This window comes from Epinephelus moara, chromosome 6 (genome assembly GCF_006386435.1).
Source record: "Epinephelus moara isolate mb chromosome 6, YSFRI_EMoa_1.0, whole genome shotgun sequence".
NCBI classification, from domain to species: Eukaryota; Metazoa; Chordata; class Actinopteri; order Perciformes; family Serranidae; genus Epinephelus; species Epinephelus moara.
Genome location: NC_065511.1, coordinates 29,813,898 through 29,839,803, shown reverse-complemented (window position 1 = coordinate 29,839,803; position 25,906 = coordinate 29,813,898). Strand labels below are relative to the sequence as shown.

General features: G+C 39.7%; 1 protein-coding gene and 1 non-coding gene across 3 annotated transcripts; both read left to right on the top strand.

Moving 5' to 3' along the window:
* Nucleotides 1–3,729: 3,729 nt before the first annotated feature.
* LOC126392544 (U7 small nuclear RNA) lies at nucleotides 3,730–3,786 on the top strand. Its single transcript, XR_007570192.1, has one exon. It is a non-coding gene; the product is annotated as a U7 small nuclear RNA (small nuclear RNA).
* A 3,798-nt stretch (nucleotides 3,787–7,584) lies between these two features.
* lpcat3 (lysophosphatidylcholine acyltransferase 3) lies at nucleotides 7,585–25,300 on the top strand. 2 transcript variants are annotated; one of them, XM_050047441.1, is made up of 13 exons: nucleotides 7,585–7,750; nucleotides 10,060–10,167; nucleotides 13,727–13,836; nucleotides 14,779–14,872; nucleotides 15,134–15,171; nucleotides 17,408–17,586; nucleotides 17,749–17,857; nucleotides 17,965–18,051; nucleotides 18,389–18,552; nucleotides 21,542–21,689; nucleotides 22,074–22,229; nucleotides 24,023–24,166; nucleotides 24,273–25,300. In XM_050047441.1, the coding sequence occupies exons 1-12, from the start codon at nucleotides 7,666–7,668 to the stop codon at nucleotides 24,140–24,142; spliced, it is 1,398 nt and encodes a 465-aa protein (XP_049903398.1). In that variant the 5' UTR covers nucleotides 7,585–7,665; the 3' UTR covers nucleotides 24,143–24,166; nucleotides 24,273–25,300. The 2 variants fall into 2 exon arrangements, with proteins under 2 accessions (XP_049903398.1, XP_049903399.1); XM_050047442.1 differs by having other exon boundaries at nucleotides 7,586–7,750; nucleotides 13,730–13,836.
* Nucleotides 25,301–25,906: the final 606 nt, after the last annotated feature.

Genomic DNA, 25,906 nt, shown 5'->3' with positions numbered 1-25,906 from the left:
CCCTCGTCAAACAGCCTCTGGGATTTGTCCTTTGGATTTGGGATTTTTGCCGAAAATAAGCTCTGTGGCAAATAAACATTTATGATACTTGCACGTTTTGTTCAGCGAGATATTCTTCACAAATTAACACCACTTTTATAATTATCAGAGCCTGCAATCGGCAGAAATACAAAGCTAACGTTAGGCTACAAAAGAACTACACAACTGTCACATGACCAAACGTCACCACCATGACAAGACTTTACAACCAACAAAGCCCAATCCATAACCACAAAAAACACCCAATATAAGTCACATTGGGTAGGAAAGATGAAATATGTACAATAAAAAAGTAAAATTAAATAAATAGTAGTCTCCACTCTACTCCAGGGCAGCTGTCAGCAACCTTCACTATCAAAAGAGCCATTTTAGCCAAAAAAGGCTCTCAAATAATCTGCCTGGAGCCGCAAAACATATTTGAGCCTTCCATGATCCATCCATCCATTTTCATCTGCTTATCTGGGGCTGGGTCACAGGGGCAGCAGGCCACACAACGCATCCCAGATGTCCCTCTCCCAGCAACGCTTTCTAGCTCCTCCTGGGGAACCCTAAGGTATGCCTGGGCCAGATGAGATATGTAATCCCTCCAGCATGTTCTGGGTCTGCCCCGGGGGCCTCTTAACAGTGGGACGTGCCAGGAACACCTCTGACAAGAGGCGCCCAAGAGGCATCCTGATCAGATGCCCAAACCACCTCAACTGACCCCTTTCAACGCAAAGGAGCAGCGGCTCTACTCCGAGCTCCAAGTAAAAGAGCCACAGGTTGCCTACCCCTGCTCTAGAGGTCGACTCGCCACCATAAAACGACTGTAAAGCCGTGTTCAGCGCAGCGTGAAGGCATTGTGTAGTCTCATTTAGCCACTTGTTAGCAACCTAAGACACATAGAATCTTCAAAGTTCACAGGTGGGATATTTACTGATATATTTTATGTCACAGAACAAAACATAAAGGTCTCTTGAGCTTGTGTCAACCACAGCCCTTATTTCAGGCATCCAAACAGAAAACCCATTGACTTTGAGATGAGGGAACCATGAGCGGTAAAATGCAATCCTATTTTAGGGTTTTATGACTTATTCCTGAGGCACTTATCTCGAAGGTATTTTGAGACATCAGGTAAAATGGGACAAATGAGGTTTCACACACAGACTATATATCAAAAAGATATAGACAGTCAGTGTTTTTTTTCCTGGACTCTTAAATCTTGGCAGCCAGCCACCAAACATGTTACTGCATTGTACTACAAATGTGCTTCATATTAAGCAACCATTTTTATTGGTGTGAGATAACTGGGATGGCCAGAGCAAAGAGTCAAAAGATCACTGGTCCCAGAACTTGCAAGTTAAGTCATGTGGTAATAAGTGTGCTGCGGCTGAAACATTATGGGTGTAACAACAAAACTGGCTGTAGGATGTTGCATTTTATTCAATGTTTGACTGATAATCAAAATATTTTCACAATACACTTAACTTGTTATGGTAAAGGGTTTTCAGTAGGTATTTAATACATTCAGGTGACATTGGACAAAAAAATTGAGCAAAAATTGGACAGTGTTTTTAGGCTACCAGGTGCCTTCATGACTACAGTGATAAATGGACTAAACCATTTAAAAAAGAGGAAAAACATGACAGTCCCTTTTTAACTTAATATGTCATCAGAGTGAGGTACGGGTTCTTGATGGGTTTGATGGTCCAAAATTTCAAAAAAAAATTTTACTTGGCAAGATATTTCCTTTATAAAAAATACAGCGGAGATCTATAACAATTTCTAAAAGTAACAGTCAAGGTAGTCCTTTGAATTTAGGGTGGTGTTCTTGGTGATCTACCAAAAAGTGTCCCAAATTACCCGACACAAATATATTAATTATATTTAAAATGACTTAATTGCAAGAGTATAAGTAAGAATATTTTAGGATAATAGTTGAAAAGTATATTGCACAGTTGTACAAATTCAGACTCAGATATAATAAATGCATTAATGTGTGCATTGTGTTAATTTTGCAGATGGTAAAGGTGGAGCTAATTTTAAGTACTTCATATACTGCTATGTACCTTATGCATAACCATAAGAACCCATTCTGATTACAATGATGCAGAATACACATTAAATATTTTTTTTAATCTGAGTGTCACAGAAAGGATTTAAAAAGACACTGAAGTACAGAACAGCAATGGCACAAAGTTGGCATCACTGGTATCACTGAGAAAATGTGAATGAGGATGTAACTGATATCTAATGTAAGTAAAGTAACATGTTGAAAAAAACCCAGCTGATAACATGATACATGGAGAAATGTTTTTCTTGTATGATCAGTTGTTGATGTGGCCTCTGCTTGTTAACTATTTCAGGTCACATCTTGTATCCTGGCGAATTCTAACACATCTCCAGTCAATGTTCTTCAATACACCACTTTCTTGTGCCTGTGTTGATTTTGATATGATTTATTTGTAAAATCAATTAAATCCACTATCATAGTAAATGTATTTTTATGCTTTCAAGCATTATAATAAATCTATATGAGTGTGTTTGTGCACGCTGGGCAAGTGAGGGAATCTCCAGTGTAGGACTAATAAAGACACAAAAGGACAAACTACAGCAATCACATGCTTGCTACTTTCAACCAGTCCATTAACATGTCAATTTACCAACCCTTTGAGTCACAATTTGTCACGGTCATAACATAATTACACTAATTAAACCACTTTCCTCTCAACCACACATGAGGATGCATGGCATGGAGCCCCCAGTAACAACAGAATAGTGTGTGATGAGGACATGATGTGAACATATGACCTGTAATGTGTCTTAAGTGAATTTTTGCCTCCTGGGTCAGCTGTCACTGATAAGCTGACAAAGTCCTCATCCCTTTATCCTCTTACTGAAAATGACATTAGCCTAACAACACAAACAGAGCGTATTTGCTACAAGATGTCTCCATGCAGCTGTGTTTACGCTTTTCTCATCATGTGGTACAATAAAATAACACCACCACATTAGCAATGTGATATCAAATATGCAGACATCAACAATATCTCAAGGTTGAATTGTGTTCAAACTGCAACTGAAAAAAAAGACATAAACACATCCTAAAACAAGATTGTGAATAAAAAAGACTGGATGTTGTGTGGTTTAATGGCAAAATGACCTCATAAATTACCATGGAGGTTGAAGGACATTGATTACCTTATGCAAAAGCCTACTATTAGTTACCAATTACAGCCACAGTAATATTTTCAAACACACAAATGAAATTTAATCCTTTTGACTTCCCAGCATTCATTACCTTAATTGCAATGCCAACAACGAAAACTGCAGCATTGCCACATTGCTAACTACAAGCGATTAGATATGCAGTGAGTTATTTCCTAGTGACGAGGTTTGATTGGCTAGAATGACACAAGCCCCACCCCTTTTGCTTCCTGGTCTTGTATGAAGCTTTCTGATTGGCGGATGTGGGGCTCAGTTTTGCATACCCGACCAGCACTGCGGCAAAAATATGGTTCCTACACGCATAAAGTTGATTTTTGAAGAGTCTGAGGAGTTTGACATCACGTTTGTCCTAAATTTATAATAGATATTTGTTGTAACTGTGATTTTTTTTTGTTCGTCATGAAAACTGGCGACGATCTAACACCATATTAGTGGGGTTAGTGGGGTAGTGTACTAGTACCGCAGTCCAGCATGTGGCACCTCAGGAACTAATGCTCTTTAGATATTTCTCTAGAAGGTTTCTCGTAATGAGAAGCCCCCATTTCTTGTGAACGTTAAATCAAATGCATTTTTACGCAATATAATGTTCTTCCAATGATTATGAAATTGGGTATTATTGTTATTAAGGAAAATACAGGAAAACATTTTACAACTTTTATCAAAGTCAAAAAGACAAAAATTAAATATTCCTCTTCGCACTGCCTGTATGTAAAATTTCCATGTTACATTTATTTATTAATTATCTTATCAATATACACTTTTATTACTTTTTAATTCATTTTTCATTTATGTGTGTGTATGTATGTACACCTGTGTTTGACCTCCACAGAGACACATAGGCTATATGAAGTTAATATAACATAAGATACTCGTGCTAATTATAATATTTAACTAGGTAACTTTGTGGTAAACCATTTTAGACACAGATTATTAGGCTATTGAAAGTATTTCTATGTTTTAAACATGTCTGAAATGGATCTTCAATTAATGTTGTTCCTGCGCCTCGTCACTAGGGGGCAGCCTTACACTATTATCCCATGTCTATGTTTAACAGAGGGTTAATCTCCACACTGTCATGAACTAGTTAACTGGTTTGCGACACTTAATCATTCTGGGTGTAATGCTGCAGATAGCCCACCTGACAGCCCATAAGTCAAATCTTTAGCGACAAGCTATGAAAACAATACCAGCAAAAGTGTGATAGAGAGACAGGAGGGGAGGAGAAGAAGGAGGAGAAGGAGTCATCATCTCCATGCTCCTAAGGTCCTATCTTCCCCAGCTGTATGCTCAGGCACATTTTATATCTGTCTTCCTATTGACTTAAAGATTGACAGATGGCCTATCACCTTCTCCTTTACAATGTGAAAGCATGAAAGCAGATGGATGTTTCAAATGCAGTTTGAATGACAGAAATCCATGCAGCTGATGTGGTGATATCAATGTCTAAAGTCAAGATAATTGTCTTGCCTGCAAATTCGAGGGTGTAGGTTTCAAGGGGTATGACATCTGTACACTGTAATTTATTATAGGTGAGTGATTTCAACATACTTACCAGGTAAACTGAACATTTGACCAGTGTTGGGAAGGTTACTTTTGATATGTAATGGGTTACAGAGTACTAGTAACCCTGTTAAATATGTAATAAGTAATGTAACTGTTTTAATTGCTTCATCAAAGTATTCTATCTTATTACATTTGATTACTTTTCTAACAAATGTTTTAAACATGGGCAATGAAGCAGAAATAGAAATGCCAAAAGAAGGCATTCCTGCATCCTTGGGTGAATTATGAAAATGCAAAACACACATACATCATGGTTTTGCCTCTTTCTTTTGTTGTTGTTTTGTAGTCATTGTGCATCTTCATGTGGTTTTGTCTCTTTGAGGTCATTTTGTGACATTTTTTGTTGTTGTTTTGTGTCTCTTTGCAGCTCCTTTATATCTTTTTGTGGTCATTATGAGTCTTTTCCAAATCAGTACATGTTACAGTAATATGAGTGACATTTTGCAGATGAAGGCTAAGGGACCCCTGACACTTTGGGCCCCTGTACCAGTGCCCGGTAGGCCCATTTAATAATCCATCCATGCCTGCACGGTGAGAAGATGCAAAGCAACAGAATGATTACTGTGTTCAACTTGCTAGGACTCAACTCATAGATGCAAAAATGCCTCTGATGTGGAGACAGCGTAACCCTACTTTCTTGTTCCCTAGCATTCCCCAGTCCCTTTAGTTTGTGGGTAATGAGCAAGCTACAATTTCTCTTGTTTTATCTTCTTTAATTCACCCCAAAATGCAGCAAGACAGCATGAAACCAGCTTCCCTCTAACGCAACTGCAGCACATGTTAACCTGAGTCTGTTACACTGACACCTGTTCCCCACAAAACAATGTCAAGTAGGAGCTATAGTTACTCTTACTCTCACTTGAGGCTAAGAGGACACAAAAAAAAAACAAAAAAACTTAAAGGTACACGTGAAAATATATAAATGAAATAACAGTTCAAGTGCTTTGAATAGAAATTAATAATTATTGTATGTAATAACACAGATTAATTCAGTAAGTCCAAAATAACAATGTGGAATTATTCTCAACAGTATTCTGTACCAACATACATTTGTATGGCGGCTTAATTATTGACACTATGGACACTTTATGGACACCACAGCTGTCTGCTGTTTTGCACATACAATCACTTGCACTAGATGACCACTGCCCATTTTCATTCACTGCTGCTCATTATTATCCACTTCCTATTTTCATAATTATTATTATTATTATTATTATTATTATTGCTGTTATTGTTATTTATCGCTGTCGTATTTTTGTACTTATTTGCATGCCTAGTTATTTAAGTTTTTTAAGTTTAATTTTGAAATCTTTAATCTGACTCTTTCTCCTTGACTGCTGTAACACTGGAATTTCTCAATTATGGGATCAATAAAAGTGTATCTTATCTTATCTCTTATCTTAATTAACTTAAATAACCCCAAAATAAAGTATGATTAAGGCAGTATAACCTCAGAAAGCAGCTGTGGCAATCTGCCATAATATGGAAAAAAGAATCAGCACAGTTGAAACAGGAAATACCACAACATTTCAACCATAAACTGATGTAGACTAAACACAAACTGGTGCCAGGATCCACCAGAATGCAGGAAATAAAGTGCCTGATGCTCAAAATCTCTTGAGGAAGAACCTCCAGAGCCCTTTACAGGGTTTGCACGCATTTTAATGGACAAAATTTTCAAACTTTTCTATGACTTATCAAGGACCAGTGATAAAGATTTCTTTTCCTTGCACCATTCGCTCGGCATATTTAAACATATCAGATTTAAACTCCATTCATACATAATTTCAGCTAGCTGGTGTACATGAAGAGAGAGATGAACCCAGGGAGCTAGAATAGAACTGAATAGATCTTTATTGTGCACTGGGGGTGGAAATTGATCTTCAGCCAGACAACAACAAAAGACAACATTATAGAAAGCAAATGAATAAGGATGAAACTAAGGAGCCAAGTGTTGTCGGTTGAAACAGGGCCATATATGAATTCTGAAAATATCAGAGATGGATTTGGCATCCTCAATAACCCCCCAAATCACTCAAACACTGTCCATATCGGTTGCTGAAATGAAGTCTATATAGGTGATTATGCTTATAAATGCTAATTATTATTAATTATGCACATTTCCCAACATATGCAAGTTAGCATCAAACAGTTTCTGTACATTTCTAACACAAAACTTTGGGGAACTCGACACTTTCGGGTTCACATTCCTGGCAAGTGAACTATATAAATTATATTTTTTCTGATTTGAGGTATAGTGACAAATTTAGGCCAAAGCAAGGGTAATTTTCAAGATAGAAAAGTCAATGTGGGCTCAAATTGAAGCTTATTAAATTGGTTAGTTTTCTACGTACAAGTGAAGCAGTAATATTAAACACAAAGTGATGAAAAATAATCATTTTTGATGAGAATTTATCAAACAAACAGTCTTTTTTTTTCTTTTTTCGGGGGATGTTGTGTGTGATATTTTGAAATAAAATGGCAGCAAACCCCTGATTCTTATTTTTCTACTTTCCCCTTTGTGTCAGGATACTCCTTGCCAAGTTTCATATTTGTATGACTATTTATCTTTTCCATGACCGTGGGAACCATGCCTTTTAATATATTATCCTTCAAATGTTAAAAAAACCCCGAACATACGCCCTTGTCTTAATGTGTGATCTTGTGTTGAGCTGGGGAACATAGGACCCTGGGAACACACACACTCCCAATCACATAGTTTAACTTTGAAAGGAGGTTGAACCGCGAAGGGCCTTTAAAAAGCGGAGTGTGTATGTGTGTGTGTGGATGTCTGCCGTGAGTCAGTAGAGTTCACTGAACCGTCGCGAGGAGACGTTTCCGCCCACAAGAAAGATGGCGGCTCCCTTGCTGGAGAATCTGTCGGAGTCCCTAGGTTCCCCGGAGCCAGCGGTTCGCCTCATTTTGTCTATTTTAATCGGTGAGTTTCGCCTCACGGACCAGTCACGGGTTGTTCTGGCAGCTAGCCGAAATGGCGTCCATGTCGGTGCCAGGTTTTAGTCATAGTTGAAGTCCTCTGTGTGGTGTGTGTAACTGTTAACTGCTAACATAGCGCTCAGTCAGGTACTGACTGTGACACACAGCTACAGGCTGTAAAACAGTTGTACCGGGCTACTAACGTTACTGTGTGAGCTAGCTAAATAATTATCACCAACAACCACTCACGGGCTTCACAGAAATATAAATTAACGTACAGAAAGCTCTTGAATGCGTGTCACACTCATTTAAACGTTAAAGTACACAGTGTTTTCTTTATAACCAACGGCTAACTTGTGGTAGTTAACTGACATAATGCCAGTTAGTGTTGTGGGGATGTGACTAGTTTGGTGTCGTTATAAATCTTAACTGCCGGAATCTCCCCCTCCATTAATTTCCTGTTTATTAGACCGGCTAACAGGCTAGACAGTTATATCAAGTTAGCAGGACAGCTACCAACATAACATTGTTTATAGGCTGTTGGATTTGCATAATAGCATGAGGCTGGTGTTGGTGAAATAATAATGCCAACGTTGTTGGGGGAGGGAAATGCTTTGACAAGGGGAATGAGCACAGGCTGCCAAAATATGCCCCCCAACCCTCATTTCTTTCCACTCGGTTGAGCAGAGGGGGTAAAACATGTTTGAACAAGGCCACAAATGAATGTGACTTTTCATTTACGTTTACTTTAACTTAGGGCATGCTGTTTTATTGCAGAGTGCAACATGTAGCTCTACGTTAGGACTACAGGGTCACAATGTCAGGGTGTTTGTGTGGATGGGGTGGGGACCGGGGAGGGCGTCCTCCATGCTGTCCTCACTGAACTTTGGTCTGACACATGGCCACGTCTGTTTTTCTCTCTGTGTCGCTTCACACCAACATTACAATGGACTGAACCTGGCCATTCAGATCAGACTTTGGTTGCCTAATGCCTTGTAAACCCTCCAGTCAGCCCGTTGCATGCTCCTTGGCCCACTGTTGCTTCATGTCTCTTGCATAATATTGTAGCTATATTGTAACTGCCTTCACAACAGTGGAGCCTGAAATAACAGGTTTGACTGCATTTCCTCTGCTATACATAGGCTGATATGATTTAGGCTTTAGCCAGCCAAGTGCTTTGCAGGAGCAATTGTAATAGTAATGCACTATGTGGCCTGCAAGACTCAGACTAAGTGCATTAATGCCCAACAGCGGCTCTGAACTTAATTTATTGGATTGCAAAAGTTTTTAAAGGAGAAGACTGGATGTTATTCTATATTTGTCTAATGCCCATAAGTCCCATGAAAAAAGTACATGTCTGTCAATACTGTTGGACTTATTCACTCTGTGGCACAAACAAAAATAAGAAGTATATAGTTTAATTCCTTTAAAAGGGCACTGCAAGCAAACATAACTCTAACAGGGGCAAGTTGTCTCTTTTCAGTGGCACATTAATTTTCAAGTATTAATGTGCACCAGTGAATATTTATGGCTGCAGGGTGGTGAGTGTCAGTTGACTTAAAATAAACCACAGTGCCTCTTTTCATCATCATGAAGGGGCATGCCACCCAGTGCAATGGTGTGTTTAGTGTTAACAATGGGAGTCTATGGCAAAGAGGAATATGCTATATCAGGTTTTGGCTATACCAACAATAATTAGTGAGATGAAGTTATTGTTGTTGTTTTTTGTTTGTTTTTTTTGGGAGATTTATTAACAATAAGAAAAATATAAAAAATTGCTAGGCTTTAAAATAACCCAGTAGAAGCCAACAGAAAAGTGTTACTTGAATGTTACTTCACATTATTTATAAAAATGAATAATCTTTTTCATGTTAAGCGGCATCTACGCTACTGCACTGCCTTGATATTCGCTAATTATAGATCACAACTCCAAAAATACATCATAATTCTGACAAATACATGTATAATGTTGAAGTTTTAAGACTGTGCTTTTTACATTAACATCAATAAAATGTGAACAAGAACAAGTTCAACTGAACTGGTTGCCCCTATGTGCATTTTTCTAACATCACTAGTGAGTGTTTGTCCTTTCCACAGTCCTACTTACTGCAGTTATCTTTCTCCTTGAGATGCCAGATTTGCAGCAACACACACCGCACATACTGTACGTACCACTGGTTCTAATGTGCTCCTGTGCATGTGCTATGTGTTTTTACCACAAGGTCAATGTCAGGGGAGTGTCAACAATGGCTCACTTAGCAGACATAAAGGCACATACTGTAGCTCCATTAACAGTTTCTCCATCTCTTGCAGGGTATCCCTGTGCTCTGGTGTACCGGCAGTTCTTTTTCTCCAAGCCTGCCACAGTTGTGCATTTGTTCCACACGCTCTCTGGACTGGCTCTGGCAGCATTCAACTTTGGTGAGATCAAGAGGGAGCCTCCGTTTGAATACATAAGTTTTAAATAATCTTTTGAGTTTATTAAGATATGTGTCAGGCCTTTCTTATAAAGCTGTCCTGTTGAGTTTTCTTGTACACACACACACAATTTATGTTTAAATTCACTGTAACTTACCAAAATTGTGCATGATCTAACAAACATGTTGGATACATGATCTTCCTCTAAAAGCATTCATAAAACCAAGGGTTTTTTTGGGGAACATTTTTAATTCTGCATTGTCTGCCTTTGATGGTGCATTGCTGCGTTTCTAAAAATCTGCTCCACAGCGCTACAAGCTGTCAAGAACTCCACAGGGTACCTTTAATTTTACTTGATATAAACTTAAAATTCATCTGTGATTTACATTTTTGATGTAACATTCATAAAAAACACTTGACTCAAATGAATACTTCACTGGCAAAAAGATCATTTGTATATCAATTACTCAATGCATTTTGTTGAATTCATGGAAAAAGGTTTGTTTTTCTTGCATGCCTCCACTGAGAATAGGGAATCCACAAAGGGCGAACATTCTTCATGAATTGAAGTCATCGGGAACCACGTTTAACAACAGCAAAACTTTATCAAAACATCTGTTTACAGATTCTCACACAACTCCTGCAGTATAATCCAAATCTCATTTATCCAGCTATATGCTCAGTACTTCCCAAACACATTCATTTTCACTAAAAAAAATTACAATATAAAACATGTCTACCCAGATTAGCACGCTCTGAGTGGCCTGAGCATGCGCGTGCATGTGAGCTCCTCTTGAGCAGAATTCAAATGCGTGCACATACCCAGGGGTCTGTTTCAGAAAGCAGGGTGGCAAACTGTGAGCTGACTAACCCTGAGACAGAAAACTCAGGGCTCTCGGTTTCAGAACAGCTGTTCAGAGTCAGTTACAGTCAACTCTGAGTTAAGCTTGTGCGTGGTGAATGAAAAAAGCCATCATCAATAGAGCTCTGAAACAACGATTCACCATGGCAACAGGTAAATAAAGGGCAGAACCTCCATTTCAATCAGGTGGATGTAGAGATGTTAATGCATGAATATGTAGACTGCACACAGTTATCTGAAAAGAGTCTGAGTCAGAGCGGGGAAAAAGGTCAGTAAATTAACATAATAAAGTTTTATTCAGTGTTAGCCATTAATTCATCATCAGGTCATAGCCTACATTTAAATATATTTGTACAGCTTTGATCTGACAGGGACAAAAAACAGGGGTGAGCGACTGAAGATGAAAAATATAGTCAAAGGTTTAAAACATATATATTTAAATCAAAGACAGAGAAATGAATGTAAGCTCACAGTCTCATCAGTAATAATGTGTTTGGTGATTTGCACTTGAAAAGGCGCGGAGGTGAAAATACAGGAGATTTTAAATTTAGACATCTATTTGAATCTTTGGCCCGACAGTGTTCAGTGGCTTTATTTCAGCTACTTCAACAAATGTTGTAAATTTAAATATAGCCACTGAAATTGGGTTAAAACAGCAGTATGCAGCCTATTTAAAAAAAAACTCAAGTTCACTCTGTAGCTGCACCACAATCCTTCTCATCATAAATTTTAACATATAATCTCCAATATTATAGGAATTATGTTCCGTTAATGTGACCAATCACATCATTAGTGATAGAGATAATTACTCATGCATAGGCCCACCAAATTTACAATTTACACCCAGATTTTTTTTTTTTGCAAATAATTTTATTTCTATGATTGAAACTGAGATTACATATTATATCCAATAAACATTTTAGTAAACGTGCTCTAGCAATCACTCTCAAAAAGACGGACATGCAGAGATTTCAGGGGGTGACTGCATCTCTGAGCAGGGGGTGACTGCATCTCTGAACCTATTGGCTATCATCTGACGATGATAAAGCATACATATGCAGATACCTGTGTATAGAGGTTAGAGGTGACTTAATACAGTTTGATATTTTAATGTGAGGAAAAAAATCACTGTTCAAAGAAATGATTGACAGTGCCTTGAAGCAGTAACTTAAGATAGTCCTGAGTAACTGATATCCAACCAGGATTTAGATTCTGACATACTGTAAACCTCCGCTGGTTAATGCATTTGATACAGACTGAATAAGAACATGAAACAGCGTGTCTGGCTCTGCAAGAAGGGAGAGACAGAGTTTAATGAAGAAAACCTGCCACCAAACAGGTTAGGTTTGAAGTCTGTTACCACAGGAACTGACTCAAAGTTAAAGTTACCTCTCTTTCTGAACGGAAAACCCAGAGTTTCCCTCATCTCAAGCTTAACTGAATCAGCGTTTTCACTAAACCTGCTTTCTGAAACAGGGTCCAGGTACACTACTTGGCCATGTGTGAGACTGTTCGTACTTACGTTTTAAATCCTAATGTTTCAGTGAACATGCATGTGCTAGGGAAGTACTGAGCATACAACTAGATAAATGAGACTTGGATTTTACTGCACAAGTTGTTTGACAGTTTGTGAGAGGATGTTTTGATGTTTTACTGTCGCTAAATGTGGTCTCTGTTTACTTCAGTTCATGAAGGATTGTATTCTCCATTCACTGTGGAGGCATGCCAGAAAGTCTTCTGCACAAATTTAAGGTAACAGGGTGTGTAACTGATATACAAATGGTCAATTTGCAGGTGACGTATTCATTTAAACAGAAAGCACTTTTACCCCATTTACTTTATAACATAATGGCTTAGGGATGTCGTTTTCCTGTGGGTGAATCATCCACTTTTGTTGAGTCATTTCTGGCTTGATGAGGAAATAAGTGTTCTGCTTTTAAACATTCTATGCCAGAAGGTTTGACAACTCCAAATTCAATTGGAACCATTATGCACGTGGCCCAGACTCTCTGCCTGTGTGGCTTAATGTACAGTACATTGACTGATCTGCAGACCCTTTGGTTCAGTTTGAGTAGATGTCCTCGGGCTGATGTAAATTATAATAGGCATGTCTCGCTGTTTCCTGGCATTTCATAGACAAAAAATAAATCAATGAATCTGCCAGTTATTATCTAGCTTAACTGACTGAACTTAATGAAGATGATCATTAGTTGCTGCCCTAAGTCAATTTACCATTATGAAGGACTAAGAAAACCAGCAAACATTCACATTTGAGAATTTTTGCACAAAAAGGACATTAATTGATTATCAGAATTATTAGTCAAAAATAGAGTACAGTTATATTTCTTAGATTGCCGAAGTGATGACAATGGTAAGAGGTCCTCTAGAATGCATGCTGGCATGCTGGAGTAAACACAAACTGCTAACATTGATTTCTTTCTCTTTTCTTTATCTTTTTGTGGCTGCACTTGGATTTTACAGCAGGTCTGTTGTTTTATCTTTCTCCTTGTGGAATACTTTCCCCCTCAACCTTCTTTGAAAGGGATGTATATCGTGGATTTGTCTTGTTCTTTCTCCATCTCTGCCAATACCGAACTGCGTGGAGGAAAAATGCTGTTGTCATGTCCAGTCCTACAGGTCACACTTGACTGCACTCACCATCATCCCCATCCCCATCCCCCCCTCTGTCCGTCTCTTTCCCAGGCTCTCAGATCTATCACTCTGCAGTATGCGTCCTTGTCCAATTCCTGATGCTGAGGCTCATGGGAAGGACGGTAACAACTGTCCTGAGCAGCTTTATCTTTCAAATGGTGAGGTGTCCCGGCACATCTTTTTTTTTCCTCTCCTTATTTCCTAGCATCCAGACGTACTTCATAGCATTAGCTCCCCTTTGCACTCTGTCAGACTTTTACTGCAGTGGCTCAGATGCTGCCCACCAGTTTGTCTGCACAGTCAAATATCTGATTTGTGCATCTGTGTTTTGCAGTTTTCTTTAATGACTTTGTACTAGTGTTGTAACAATGCTGGAATTTCAAATTTTTTATACAATACCTGACTGTAGTAAACATTATGATAAGAGGGGGTGGGAAAGCCCAGCTGGTACCAGTGTATCAATACTGCAGAAAATTAGTATTGAAATCATTTCAGATATTCAGAATCGATATGTATTAATAAATCAATGTTTTTGACAACACTGCCTTGAACCTGCTGACACACAGTTTGTCCAGTGTGTTAAAAGGGCCACTTGTAACCAAAAAATCTTATGATGTAGTCACATGCTTCCTGTGGGCACATCAGGCCCTTTTATTTTTTGCATGCTTTTGCATTTATTGCTCACACTCTAAGAAATCCAGTAATGAAACCAGGTTTTTACACAAAAATATGCCCACTGAAGACTTCCTATTTCCCATTTTTAATCTTCCTCTGTCATGTAGAAGTAGGGCAGGGTGATATGGAGAAAATATAATCTCACAATATTTTTGACCAAATACCTCAAGTGTGTAAAAGCAAGTAATAAGATACTTGGAACAGCCTGGTAAGTTCAGAAAATGACATCACTTTACTGTAATATAGCTTTTAAAACCAGGAACACTTATGATTGACACCCAAAATCTAAGACTCATAACACAAATCTAGTCTCATATCACAATATTGATATATCACCCAGCCCTACAATAGAACTGTGATAACATCTGCTTGAAGATGTTTGATAACGCAGAGGTATGCTGACCTCTCCTTCTCTCCTCCTGTAGGTATACCTGCTGGCAGGGTATTATTACACAGCGACAGAGGAGTATGACATCAAGTGGACCATGCCCCATTGTGTCCTCACACTCAAACTCGTCGGTGAGTTGACCACACCTCTACTCGCACTCCTCTGCTTGACAAACCCAGTTGTTTCGTAAAAGCAGATGTTTTTTTTTCTCCATTTGATATCTTCCTGTTGCTGTTGTTGCAACCCCCCTCTGTACCCTAGTGAACGATTAACACACTGATAAACTGCTGACATGGTCTTTGCATGCTTAACGGTGTTCGTTTCAATTGATCATGACAGCCTTAGTTACCCTAACATAGTGTCTGACACCAGTTGCATTTTTCTGATTACAGGTTTGTCATTTGATTACTATGACGGCGGGAAGGAACCAGTGAGTTGGTTGATCTCTCTTGCTTTTGCCTGCTTGATCATTCGTCAGTATGTTGATGTCGTTTGTCTCGGAGTGTTCTTTGTTTGAGTTTTGCTCATTGATTAATATCTCTGTTACTTCCTGTTATTGTCAGTTCTTCTTTCTTTTTCATTCTGTTGTGTGTAAGAAAGAGGGATGAGGTTTTTTGAATCACCACAACACTGCACTACAAATGTGCAGCTAGAGACTGTCACTGTGAGTTATTATTTAAAGTTACCTGGGTAAATGATAAGTTACTTCAGTGTAAATCCACGTTTCCACCAAACACTTTATGTATAGCACCCTTACAAGTATGAACTTGTATCTAAATCCTAAATCTGTTTTGTATTTCCACTGCAGACAGTAATCTAGAATGTAGGCAGGGTTGTTACCAGATGGGAATAGCTGCGTCACTGCACCATCTAGTTCTTGCTTTATTTCATCTTCACTGGCGATGCAGAGGAACATCTGCACCTCGCTGAATGTCCACAGAATGAGGCTGCACATCAACATTTTCAGAGCAAAAAAGAACAGGCTGGAGTGTCAAGGATCTCTTTGCAATCAATGCGATATTTAAAAATAACATGTTTGTTCACTGAGTCCTTGTAGAGTGATAATTCTCTCTTGATCAGTCAATGGACTGCAGTGTTTCTAGCTCCACCTTTTTAGTATCAGATCAGTTTGCTCGGTACCTCAACAGAGGGGTAGCAAAAAAAAATTAACCAAGGGGCGCCCAATAGCTCACCTGGTAGAGCAGCTGCCCCATAGAGAAAGGCTGCATCCTTGCCACAGCGGCCGTGAGCTCAATTCCAGCCCACGGCCCCTCACTGTATGTCATCCCCTCTCTCTGCCCCCCTTCACGCTTTATCTGTCCTATCAAATTAACGCAAAAGGCCCTTAAAAAACAGACAGAGCTGAACTGAACAGAACAGAACTGCTTGGTGGAAATGAGGCTTAAATGTTGGGTCCTTCAAAAGAGCAATGGCTCAAACAAAGACCATATTAGAGAAGTGATATTTGCACAGACGAATAGTCTATGTTGTCTGACCACCAGTAAAAAACTTAGACAACATAAAGAAAGTTACCCAAGTTAAACAATGCTTAGTTGGAATGCAAACAATACTTAACCTACATCTCAGACGAAGGTAGTTCGACTCTTCAGGCAAGCTTTGGAGTGTCAAAGCATTGGGCTGCTGAACACAGATCATCCTGCTAATCTACTAAAACAGTGTGAAACTAAACCAACGAAAATAAACCCCTGAAACATGAACACTAGCAATCCAACGCAGTAGTGAAATAACTGCAACCTAACAAAAGGGCTTTTGCTGGTGAGGAGCTGGTCTGACCCTCTCCTCTGCCTCCTGTCCTTTATATGTAACTGCAGCTCAGAAATTCTCTTTTTGCCTATTAAAGGCTCTGTGGTGGAAAAGACAAGATGATATAGAACAGAGGGGAAAACAGGACACAACAAAGGGCAAAGAAATGTCAGCAGAAGGGTGTGTGATGCGGATAAAATCATCCATCACTGCATATGTAGTAATGGTCCGCAACGTCAGCATATATTATAATGCAGTGCATTTTTATTGAAACTCAATATGAGTGACTATATTTGGCTAATCCAATTTTAAGGTACTGAAGAGATAGCTACCAAAGTGTAAATCCCAGTCATCTCAATCTTTGTTGTGTCCCTTGCCTTCCTTCACCAGTTTAAAGCTCATTTTGTTACAATAACTGTCTGTGGAGCAGCTTCTCCCTTCCCTATTCTTCCTCTCAGCTTGTCTTCAGTATGCTTGGTTCCTTTCAAGTGCTGTTAGTATATCTGTGACAGATGTTAATTGCCCCTTCTGTTGCTTTACTTCATTTTTATTCCGAGTGTTTATGCTGTGCTTTTCATTCTGTTTTTGTATTTTTAACAGTGAAAAAGTGTATATAAATCTGCTCTCATCTGGTTAATATTATCACTCTTCAGTACACAGTGTACAGCTTGCAGTTAAATGCTAGATAATGAGCATTCAGTGCAGTGATGTTGCGGTCAGTCCAGATTGATTCTAAAATAATCCTTTATAACTGGATACATCCTGTATCAACACGCTTTTAAAATGAATCCTCAGCCTTTTTTTCTGTCCTCTTCCTCCACACTCTTCATCCCCCTTTCATTTTGCTCTGCTTCTCTAAAATTTTTTCATCATCTTTTTCTCCTCACATCCTTAAACTCCAGTCTCAGCTGAGCGTAGAGCAGAGGAGCGCAGCCCTGCCGTCTGTGCCCTCTCTGCTTGAGGTGTGCGGCTTCTCCTACTTCTATGGAGGCTTCCTGGTGGGGCCCCAGTTTACACTGCGCAGCTACCAGAGGCTGGTGGCAGGGGAGCTCACTGACTGCCCTGGAAAGCCTCCGAACAGGTAAAAGAGCGAGGAAATGATGAATGATGAAAAGAAAAATGAGCAGGAAGACTATTTTTATTGTATCTCTGTGAAATACGCCAACTGTGCAGTGTCACAGCCCTGCAGTTAACACTGTTACCTTCAGATCTCCCATCCCTGTCTTGTTTCTTTCTCTTCCAGTGGTATACCGGCTCTAAAGAGGTTTGGCCTGGGCTTTCTCTGCCTGATGATATTTACAATATTTAGTCCATACTACCCAGACAGCTACTACTTAACAGATGAGTATGAGGTGAGGATGTCAACATGCTCGAAAATAATCACAGTTCACGGTTCATGTTTTTCAAGGTAAGAAGAGTCAGAGTTTGTCTAATGTGTAATACTACGTCCTTCCCACAGGCTCAGCCCTTCTGGTATCGCTGTGTGTTTATTCTGCTTTGGGCTAAAATCACCCTGTATAAATATGTCAGCTGTTGGGTTATAGCGGTAAGTAGTCTCTTGGTCTGCATCTATGCGCATGAAATGTGTTTGAAAGAGGCGCCATTGTGCCTTGATGGCAAGCTGCTAACAGCCTACTGATTTGGTTCCTGAAATAAACCTTATTTATATGAAGCTGTGTTCACATGCAGCACGTAGCTTAACACTTGCTGTGAGAAAGCACGGACAGCAAAAAGTAAAAGCCACATCTTGCATACCTTTGCAGGCACTCACATGCATGATTTGATTTTTAAAAAAAATATAAACCAGTAGATATATTTCAGGTTCTTGCACTTCATGGTGTGATCTTATGAGCAAATGATGAAAATGTTTTGTTGTGTTGCAGGAGGGTGTATGTATATTAACGGGACTGGGCTACAATGGTGTAGTGGATGGTGAGCACAAGTGGGACGCCTGTGCCAATATGAAGGTGTGGCTCTTTGAAACCACACCGCTTTTTGGAGGAACCATCTCTTCCTTCAACATTAACACAAACGCCTGGGCTGCCAGGTCAGTGTCAAGCCGGAAATCTCTGAAGCTCTCCAGCTCGTACTCAAAGTGGAGTTGTAAAAGTTAAATATATACTTAGATGATAACAGTGGAGTAGAGGGTATGACAGTTCAATCCAATTTGCACACTGGTATGTTGCAATGCTTCACCAAAAAGGAGTGCAGTTTGTTTTAACACCCAAGCAATCACCACAGGAAGGGAACCAACATCCTGGGAGGGGGTTTAAAGTTTGTGGTTTTTCAGCATTAACCTCATGCATAAAACATTTTGAGCGTGTGACATCATTTGATGATGACCACAGTGAGCAAAGCAGTTTATTGAACATACAGTTTATTACATGGTCCATTTCAGCTGAATGCATTAGATACCTAAGCTTGCTGCATGAGACAGAGTAGAGGAGAAGGAGGGACACCTTTCCAAAATGGAAAGAAAAATTAGCTCAGAATTTCATTTATAAGTGAGCCTATACTGCACAGCTGGTTGATGATGAGCTTTCATGCCCCTGGTAGATAGAATACAGACATAACGCTTAAAATGCTCTCATTGTTTGACCCACAAAGAAAAGTCTATTTATAGTCACGTATGTGCCAGTTTATAAGCAGTTTAGTATTAAATGGGTTAAGTTTGATATTATATTTATTCAGCCTTCTTCCTCTGGTTAAATGGAATTATAAATGCGCCTGCTTTTTGTGAGGCATTTAAATTCATACAGCATACAGTAGGGAAGAAACCAGTGTGAATCACAGAGGCATGACTAATTAGTATGAGGAGGACAATGTTTGATATATGGAGAAGCTCCTCAAGGGGTCAGTATGCTTCAGACAAGTTGGTTTGTATTAAGCACCGTCTGAAATACCGTTTATAGCTGTTCCAAATGGCCGCGTTCAAAGGCAGGGTGAAAATTCAGCTGTCATAGAGAGGGGCAAGAGGCAAATCAAAGACAACGTGTGTGTTGTACACACCACAGTTGGCAGAAGTCGTGAGAAGCATGAAAAAGGGGAAGTTCAAATCCTGTGCACCTTCTCACCTCTGCACCCAGCCACACTGCCTTGAGAGGAACCTGCTTGTCAGAATTTCAGTTTGGAAAGTTATAGTTATTATCTCCTCAAGTTGGACGGCAGAAAGGTGTGTGTATGGAGGGGTAGCCACAAATAATGATCTGACAATTACTTTGTTTAAAGCATACAGATGCCTTAGGCCTTGGTCAGACAGAGTGCTCTTTACAGGCTGCAAAACGCAAGGCCCACCACACTGCCTTTTTTTCTTAAAAAAAGAGCAGCTTGCTGCATCTTTTTTTTTTATTGTTGCTAGGCAATCACCGACTCACCTGTATTTAGCCTGACTGTTATTTTGCTGGGAAGTAAACTCACAGACCTGTGCTGTTTTTGTAGTTACTTAGTCAGCTAGTTAGTAGCTAGGTATCTTACCCAGGAAACATAGCTCTGGGTTTCCAGCCACCCTTAGTTTGTCCTCCATGTTGTCTCCACTTGTTTTCATGACCACCACAGAAGGCCCGCGTCTCAATTCATTAGATTAGACAATGGGGAAAAAACATAGACTGTTTAGAATAATGGACGTAGCCACTGTGATGTCACCCACTGGTTTGTGGACTCCTGTTTTGATGCCTTTAGTTAGGTGTTTCGGCCATTTTCGATGTTGGGAGATAGATGTGACCATATTTGGATGAGAGGATGGAGCTGTGGATCTGGCTCATAGACTGTGGCAGCACCCTTATTTATGTATAACTTTAAGCCTTAGCAAAATGTAAACGAGTGAGTTATATAAAAATTCATCCCGCATACAGTTGTCATGAAGGAGAAATTGGCTATAGAGATCAAGACTGTTTTTTAATATCAGGGTGTAAACATACCATACCATACCATACCATACCATACCATACCATACCATACCATACCAATTTATTTATATAGCACATTTAAAACAACAGAGCTGAGACCAAAGTGCTTTACAAGTAAAAGAAAAAAAACAGGTAACAAAGCACAATCACAACTCATAAATAAAAAACATACACAGCGTCACATGAAGAACACCAATCACTCAGGCTGTGCTTGAAAAAGCCAAAGAATAAAAATGTGTCTTGAGGCGTGATTTAAACACCTGCAGAGTGGGGGCGTGCCTAACACGCAGAGGCAGCTCGTTCCAAAATTTTGGAGCTGCCACTGTGAAAGCCCGATTTCCCCTGAGCTTCAGCCTGGATTTAGGGACAGCTAGGAGAAGCTGATCGGAGGACCTGAGGGACCTTCGAGGGACATAGGGTTCCAGCAGGTTGGAGAGGTAGATGGGTGCCAAGTACAAGTACAGGACTAATGTGCTCTTAAACATGTTTATTTCTTCTGTAAAGTAGCTATTCAAGGAACTGCAGGATTTGGTACTTCGGCGTTGGCTTCGTTTCTCAGACCCAGAGGTTGCAGCATGGAAAAAAACCTCAAATAACATCAGAGAGTTTAATCAACTGGAAGCATTCAGGACGCTCCTGCAATGTAAAAGCTCCGTTCTCGTTAAAAACAATTACAAAAAGCCGCCCCAGGCTGCTAAAAAGCGCTCTGTCTGATCAGGACCTTTAACGGCATGAGCACGGCTTTTAAGCTGCTGTTCTTCAAGTACGAATTTATCTGACACTTCTCTCTGCAGCTAACACTGTAGCTTGTCACCAGTGAGCTGTAGGAAAGAAAAACCCACCAGATTGAAAGCATAATGATGTGTGCAACTTTGTAAGATATTATAACACAGAACCTGAACTAGCATTGAATTGATGAGTACCCTTGAAGAGAATGTAAAGTTGTTGAAATGTTTTAATATAACCTCAGTTGCTATGCAACAACAACTTGCAGGTGAGTGAGTGCTTATCATGTAGGCAGTAATAGCTGATGCATTAAGCTTTTTCATGACTGCCCATATCCAGATTTTTTAGTCAAAAGAAACGATCCTCAACTCCTGACTTGTTCCTTTCTCTTCTCTTTTTTTTAAGGCACGTCTTCAAACGGTTGAAGTTCCTGGGCAATAAGACCCTGTCTCATGTGGCCACACTCCTCTTTCTGACCATTTGGCATGGTCTCCACTCCGGATACATATTGTGTTTCTCCATGGAGTTCTTCATCATCACTGTAGAGAGACAGGTACACACCAGACACAGAGCAGCGTGTGGAGATGGGTAACTTGAAGATAATTATGTGCAGGAAGCTCAATCCATCTGGGTATTTATTTCAGTAGGTGGTAAATTTGTGTTTACCAGTTGTTGTCTTATGCTTATTTTATCAATAAAAGCTAACTTTTTGCTCTGTCTGCATTATATAATTCAATTTTCTGCTTTCTAACAAGAGACAGCCTCTTGTTATTAAATAGCACAACACTATTGATCAAATGCACCTCAATGCTAAATGTATTTATAAGTAAATATTGACTGCAGTCACAATGTCTGCATCAGTTTATTATATAACCGTTCTTCTACTGTATTACCATAATTATTATGGAATATGTGTGTGTCTGTTTGTGTGTGACAGGCCCAGGCACTAGTGAAGGACAGTCCCTCGCTGACGAAGCTGGCCAACAGCGCGCTCTACCCCCTCATCTACATCGTCCAGCAGTTTATCCACTGGCTCTTCATGGGCTACCCCCTCGTGCCATTCTGCCTCTTCACCTATGACAAATGGCTCAAGGTATCACACTCAGAGATCGGAGGATAAATATGGTCGCTCTCACTTGTGACATTAAGCTTCAGATGTCACAGTCCAGATTTGAGGCAGCAAGGAAGAGGACAGACCGTTTTAATCACCAGGTGTTTAGACAGAATTAGTACTACAGTAATAAAAATACCACCAAGGGCTTAGGGCATGTTGAAATACAATCCCATATCACCAAATTTGCAACATGCAAGCTCTGATTTGTAATATGAGATTATTTTGACATGTTTAACTGATCCAAACAAACACCATACTTGCCACCTATAAAGCCAATACCTACCCGTAAAACTTATAAAAGAGCCCACTAGGAATCACAAATGTATCTACAGTTTGTGCCCATTTGAGTTCTGCTTGTAAGTGGAGCTCACAAGTCACTTCAGAGAAACAGGCTCCATAAAGACCGGTTAGAGTAACAGATCCATGAGTTAAAAGCCTTATCAGATATCAAAACACTGCACAGCTGTTTATAACACTGTGAGAGGGGATTTTACAACTCTGGAGAGTTATCAGGCCAGCAATCATTTTGTAGTTCGTCATGAGAGCTCAAGTCAAGTTGGTTGCATTTATATAGCCCCACAACACAATCATAGATAGATAGATAGATAGATAGATAGATAGATAGATAGATAGATAGATAGATAGATATTAAACTGCTTCACCTGAAGGCGGGATGGGAGGTGAGGGGGGCAAGATGCTAGGTCTGGCAAGACTGAGCAAAGACTTTAAACGACATTGTTGTGTCAGTTTGTTGGGTCCCTATTCTGAGTTACAATTAACAGCAGAAATATGGTGTTCATGTTATCGAGAGGTTGCCTTTTTTTAAGCAAAGCTAGAGTCTCCTTGAGTATAGCCTTATTTGCAGTTTACTAGAAATGCAAAGCAATGAGAAGAAAGTCTGAACGCCTGGATTCCACGTGTTGCGTTTTTTCTGCGACTTGCCACACCACAGGCATTTCAGAAGCAGGACGAATTTGCCTGCTCAGTGTGGCTGACTTGCAGATTTTGTTGGCCTTTTTCCTTGAGATTTGGGCTTCTGCCACAAAGGCTTTTGTCTTAGTCTGTTTTAATTATGGTTACTGTTGTCATTTCCTACTTTGTTGTGCTGTGTCCTGCAGACAAAGTTAATACCGTTCAAAGTCTAGTCATGAATGACATGGATTAAAGATTTGTGGCTATGTGTTAGTTGTTAAACATACATTCATCTTCAGAATGATTTCATACCTATATTTATATCTATATTTACAGGGTTAGGGTTAGGGTTGTTTATTTTGAAAATTGACCGGATGCTGCTCTTCCACTTCCTGCCTGACTCGCTTTGCTCTGTGCAACTGTGACGTGACTCCGTCAAAAATAGACTATACACGTCAGGTGGAATCACAAGCATTGTCTAAAGTGGCCGCAGTTAGCTCTAGTGGCCTCGTCGCAGCTGCGCCTGAAGGAATCCAGAGGTTAAACGTGGATAACAGGCGGGTTTTCAGGAACAGGGACAGAAATGGGTGGAATGATCTGACAGATGAGCTACTAAAATGATGTGGACACTGGGAGTGGGAAAGTGGCTGTTATTTATTCACTGGGGTTTGGTGACGAACATGTGCGACCTAACAAGGGATTGAGGCAGGTAGGAGGAGAGGGTGGAGGTGTCAGGTGATTGACAAAGGCAGGAAAACTCTCTGTTGGCGACAGGTGAGACAGAGCAGGCGTCATCATAACAGTTGGATGTTTAAATCAGGATTTTAATTTAACTTTCCTGTCACCTTTGTTTGTTTCAGGTGTATTCGTCCGTCTATTTCTGTGGTCACCTATTCTTCCTCGTAGCCTATTTAATCATGCCATACCTCCGTAAGGCGCTGGTGCCTAAGAAAGAACGGAGTGAGAAGAAGCAGGATTAAAACTTGGTACTAAGACTCGGCATGGTAAGCAAGAGCAGGCATTCTTGTTTTGCCATTTTGTTTCAGTCAATAAATGACAAGCTGTGATAAAATGTTTTTAGTGTTAAAATATCTCTGTGCTTCCTTCCAGGTCCGTCTAAGGCGAAATATTCACTGAAGGGAACTGTGACTTTCGAGGAGCAGAATGGAAAATATTTTAAGGCCTTTAGTAATATATATGTCCATGTAAAAATAAATTTCTATATATTTTTGTGTTTTAAATGGGAAGGGTGTTTTTATAAACATTTGGAGAAATGTTTACAGGAAATGACCATCGTGCCACATGGGGTAATTGTGAGCCAATCAGGGGCGATTTCCTGTTTTTTTTTGTTTTGTTTTTTTGGTAAAGTCATGTTGGACTTGTGGAACTTGAGAGACTTACATGCTGTCGACACAGAATTGCACTCAACAGTCACGGGTTCAGAGTCTGTCATTGGCTCTGATATGTGTTTCTTTTTTTTGTTTCATTTCTTTCTCTCACGTCTACCACCTGCATTTAGCAGCCGCAACACGACTTCACAGGAGGTTAAAGCACAGCGCCAGCGTGTGTGGCACTTTCTAATGTAATAATACAAAAAATGCTTTCTGCAAAAGACAGATGATTATAATAATAGTAATAATCAGGGGGTTGTTTGTTGAAAATGGCTGCCAGTGGTTATACAAGCACTGTAAATCACACACTGTACACTAATCCCCAACTCAAAAATGGCCTTGTATTAATGAATGTTTTTACAGTACATTTGTTTTGGTTTTAATTTGATTTGTGATGGAAAAAAAAAAGACTTGATTTTATAGAATTTTAACAGCTTTTATGAAAAAGAACATTTTGTAGCTTTGGGATAAGATTTCATGAAATATTTTGCATTGCTCCCTCGCCTTTCCTCGTTTGTTTCTGGTTTCCTCCTCTCCCTCAGTTCAATCTCCACTCCTCTGTCTGCCTTGATTCAAGCCCTCAGCTCTGAAATGCACAGATTGTGAGAATGAATAATTTCAGATGGAGACTTGCACACTGCCCAAACATACCGTCACTACAGTTAATGGTTGTGGTTCATCCTACAGTCACTCTGATCTCCATAAATAGGGTGTTGTTTTGAATTGAATTGTCTCATTTTTTATTTTTTTTTTAAACTGGAAGCAAAACAAACAAAAAAAAGTGTTTCACCTATGGCCTGCTCTTCTGTTTGTAACAGCAGGCGGTGTTTAAAAAGAGTGTGAAGTAGAAGCATCCCATCCCACTGTGGGAATGCCTCTCTATATTGTTTAATTAAATTTTTTTTGAGGGGTGGGATTTGGCTGCACTGTCTGATCCATGGCATGCTGGAGGAAGGCCCAGCACTACTGCTGGTGTTGCTGCTGCTGCCGCCGTCCTCTCGCCAACGCTGACACACATGGACTGGACGAACCTCACTGTAGCAACAGCCCAGATTTTTTTTGGTAATATTTATACATGACATGGTGATTATTAATTGATGTGAATTGCTATTTCAAGAGACTACTTTTTTGCCTTATTCCTACCAAATGTACAAAGAAGAAGAAGAAGAAGAAGAAAAACTTGGGATGGATTTGGGAGGGGGATGGGGAGTGATTTTCAAATACAATTTTATAACGTTCATTAAAAATGCTGCATTTCAAGCAAGGCCTCTGGTGTGTGTGTTTGTATGTGTGTGTGTCCCATTGCTTTCATGTGTGTGACATGAGCACAGGGCAAAAAAGGGGTGATATGAC

Excerpts from the sequence above, each read along its gene's own strand:
- lpcat3 (XM_050047441.1), top strand. The coding sequence starts at position 7,666 with ATGGCGGCTCCCTTGCTGGAGAATCTGTCGGAGTCCCTAGGTTCCCCG. Across the intron at positions 7,751-10,059 it reads CATTTTGTCTATTTTAATCG|GGTATCCCTGTGCTCTGGTG; the intron begins GTGAGTTTCGCC and ends CATCTCTTGCAG. Across the intron at positions 21,690-22,073 it reads TCATCACTGTAGAGAGACAG|GCCCAGGCACTAGTGAAGGA; the intron begins GTACACACCAGA and ends TGTGTGTGACAG.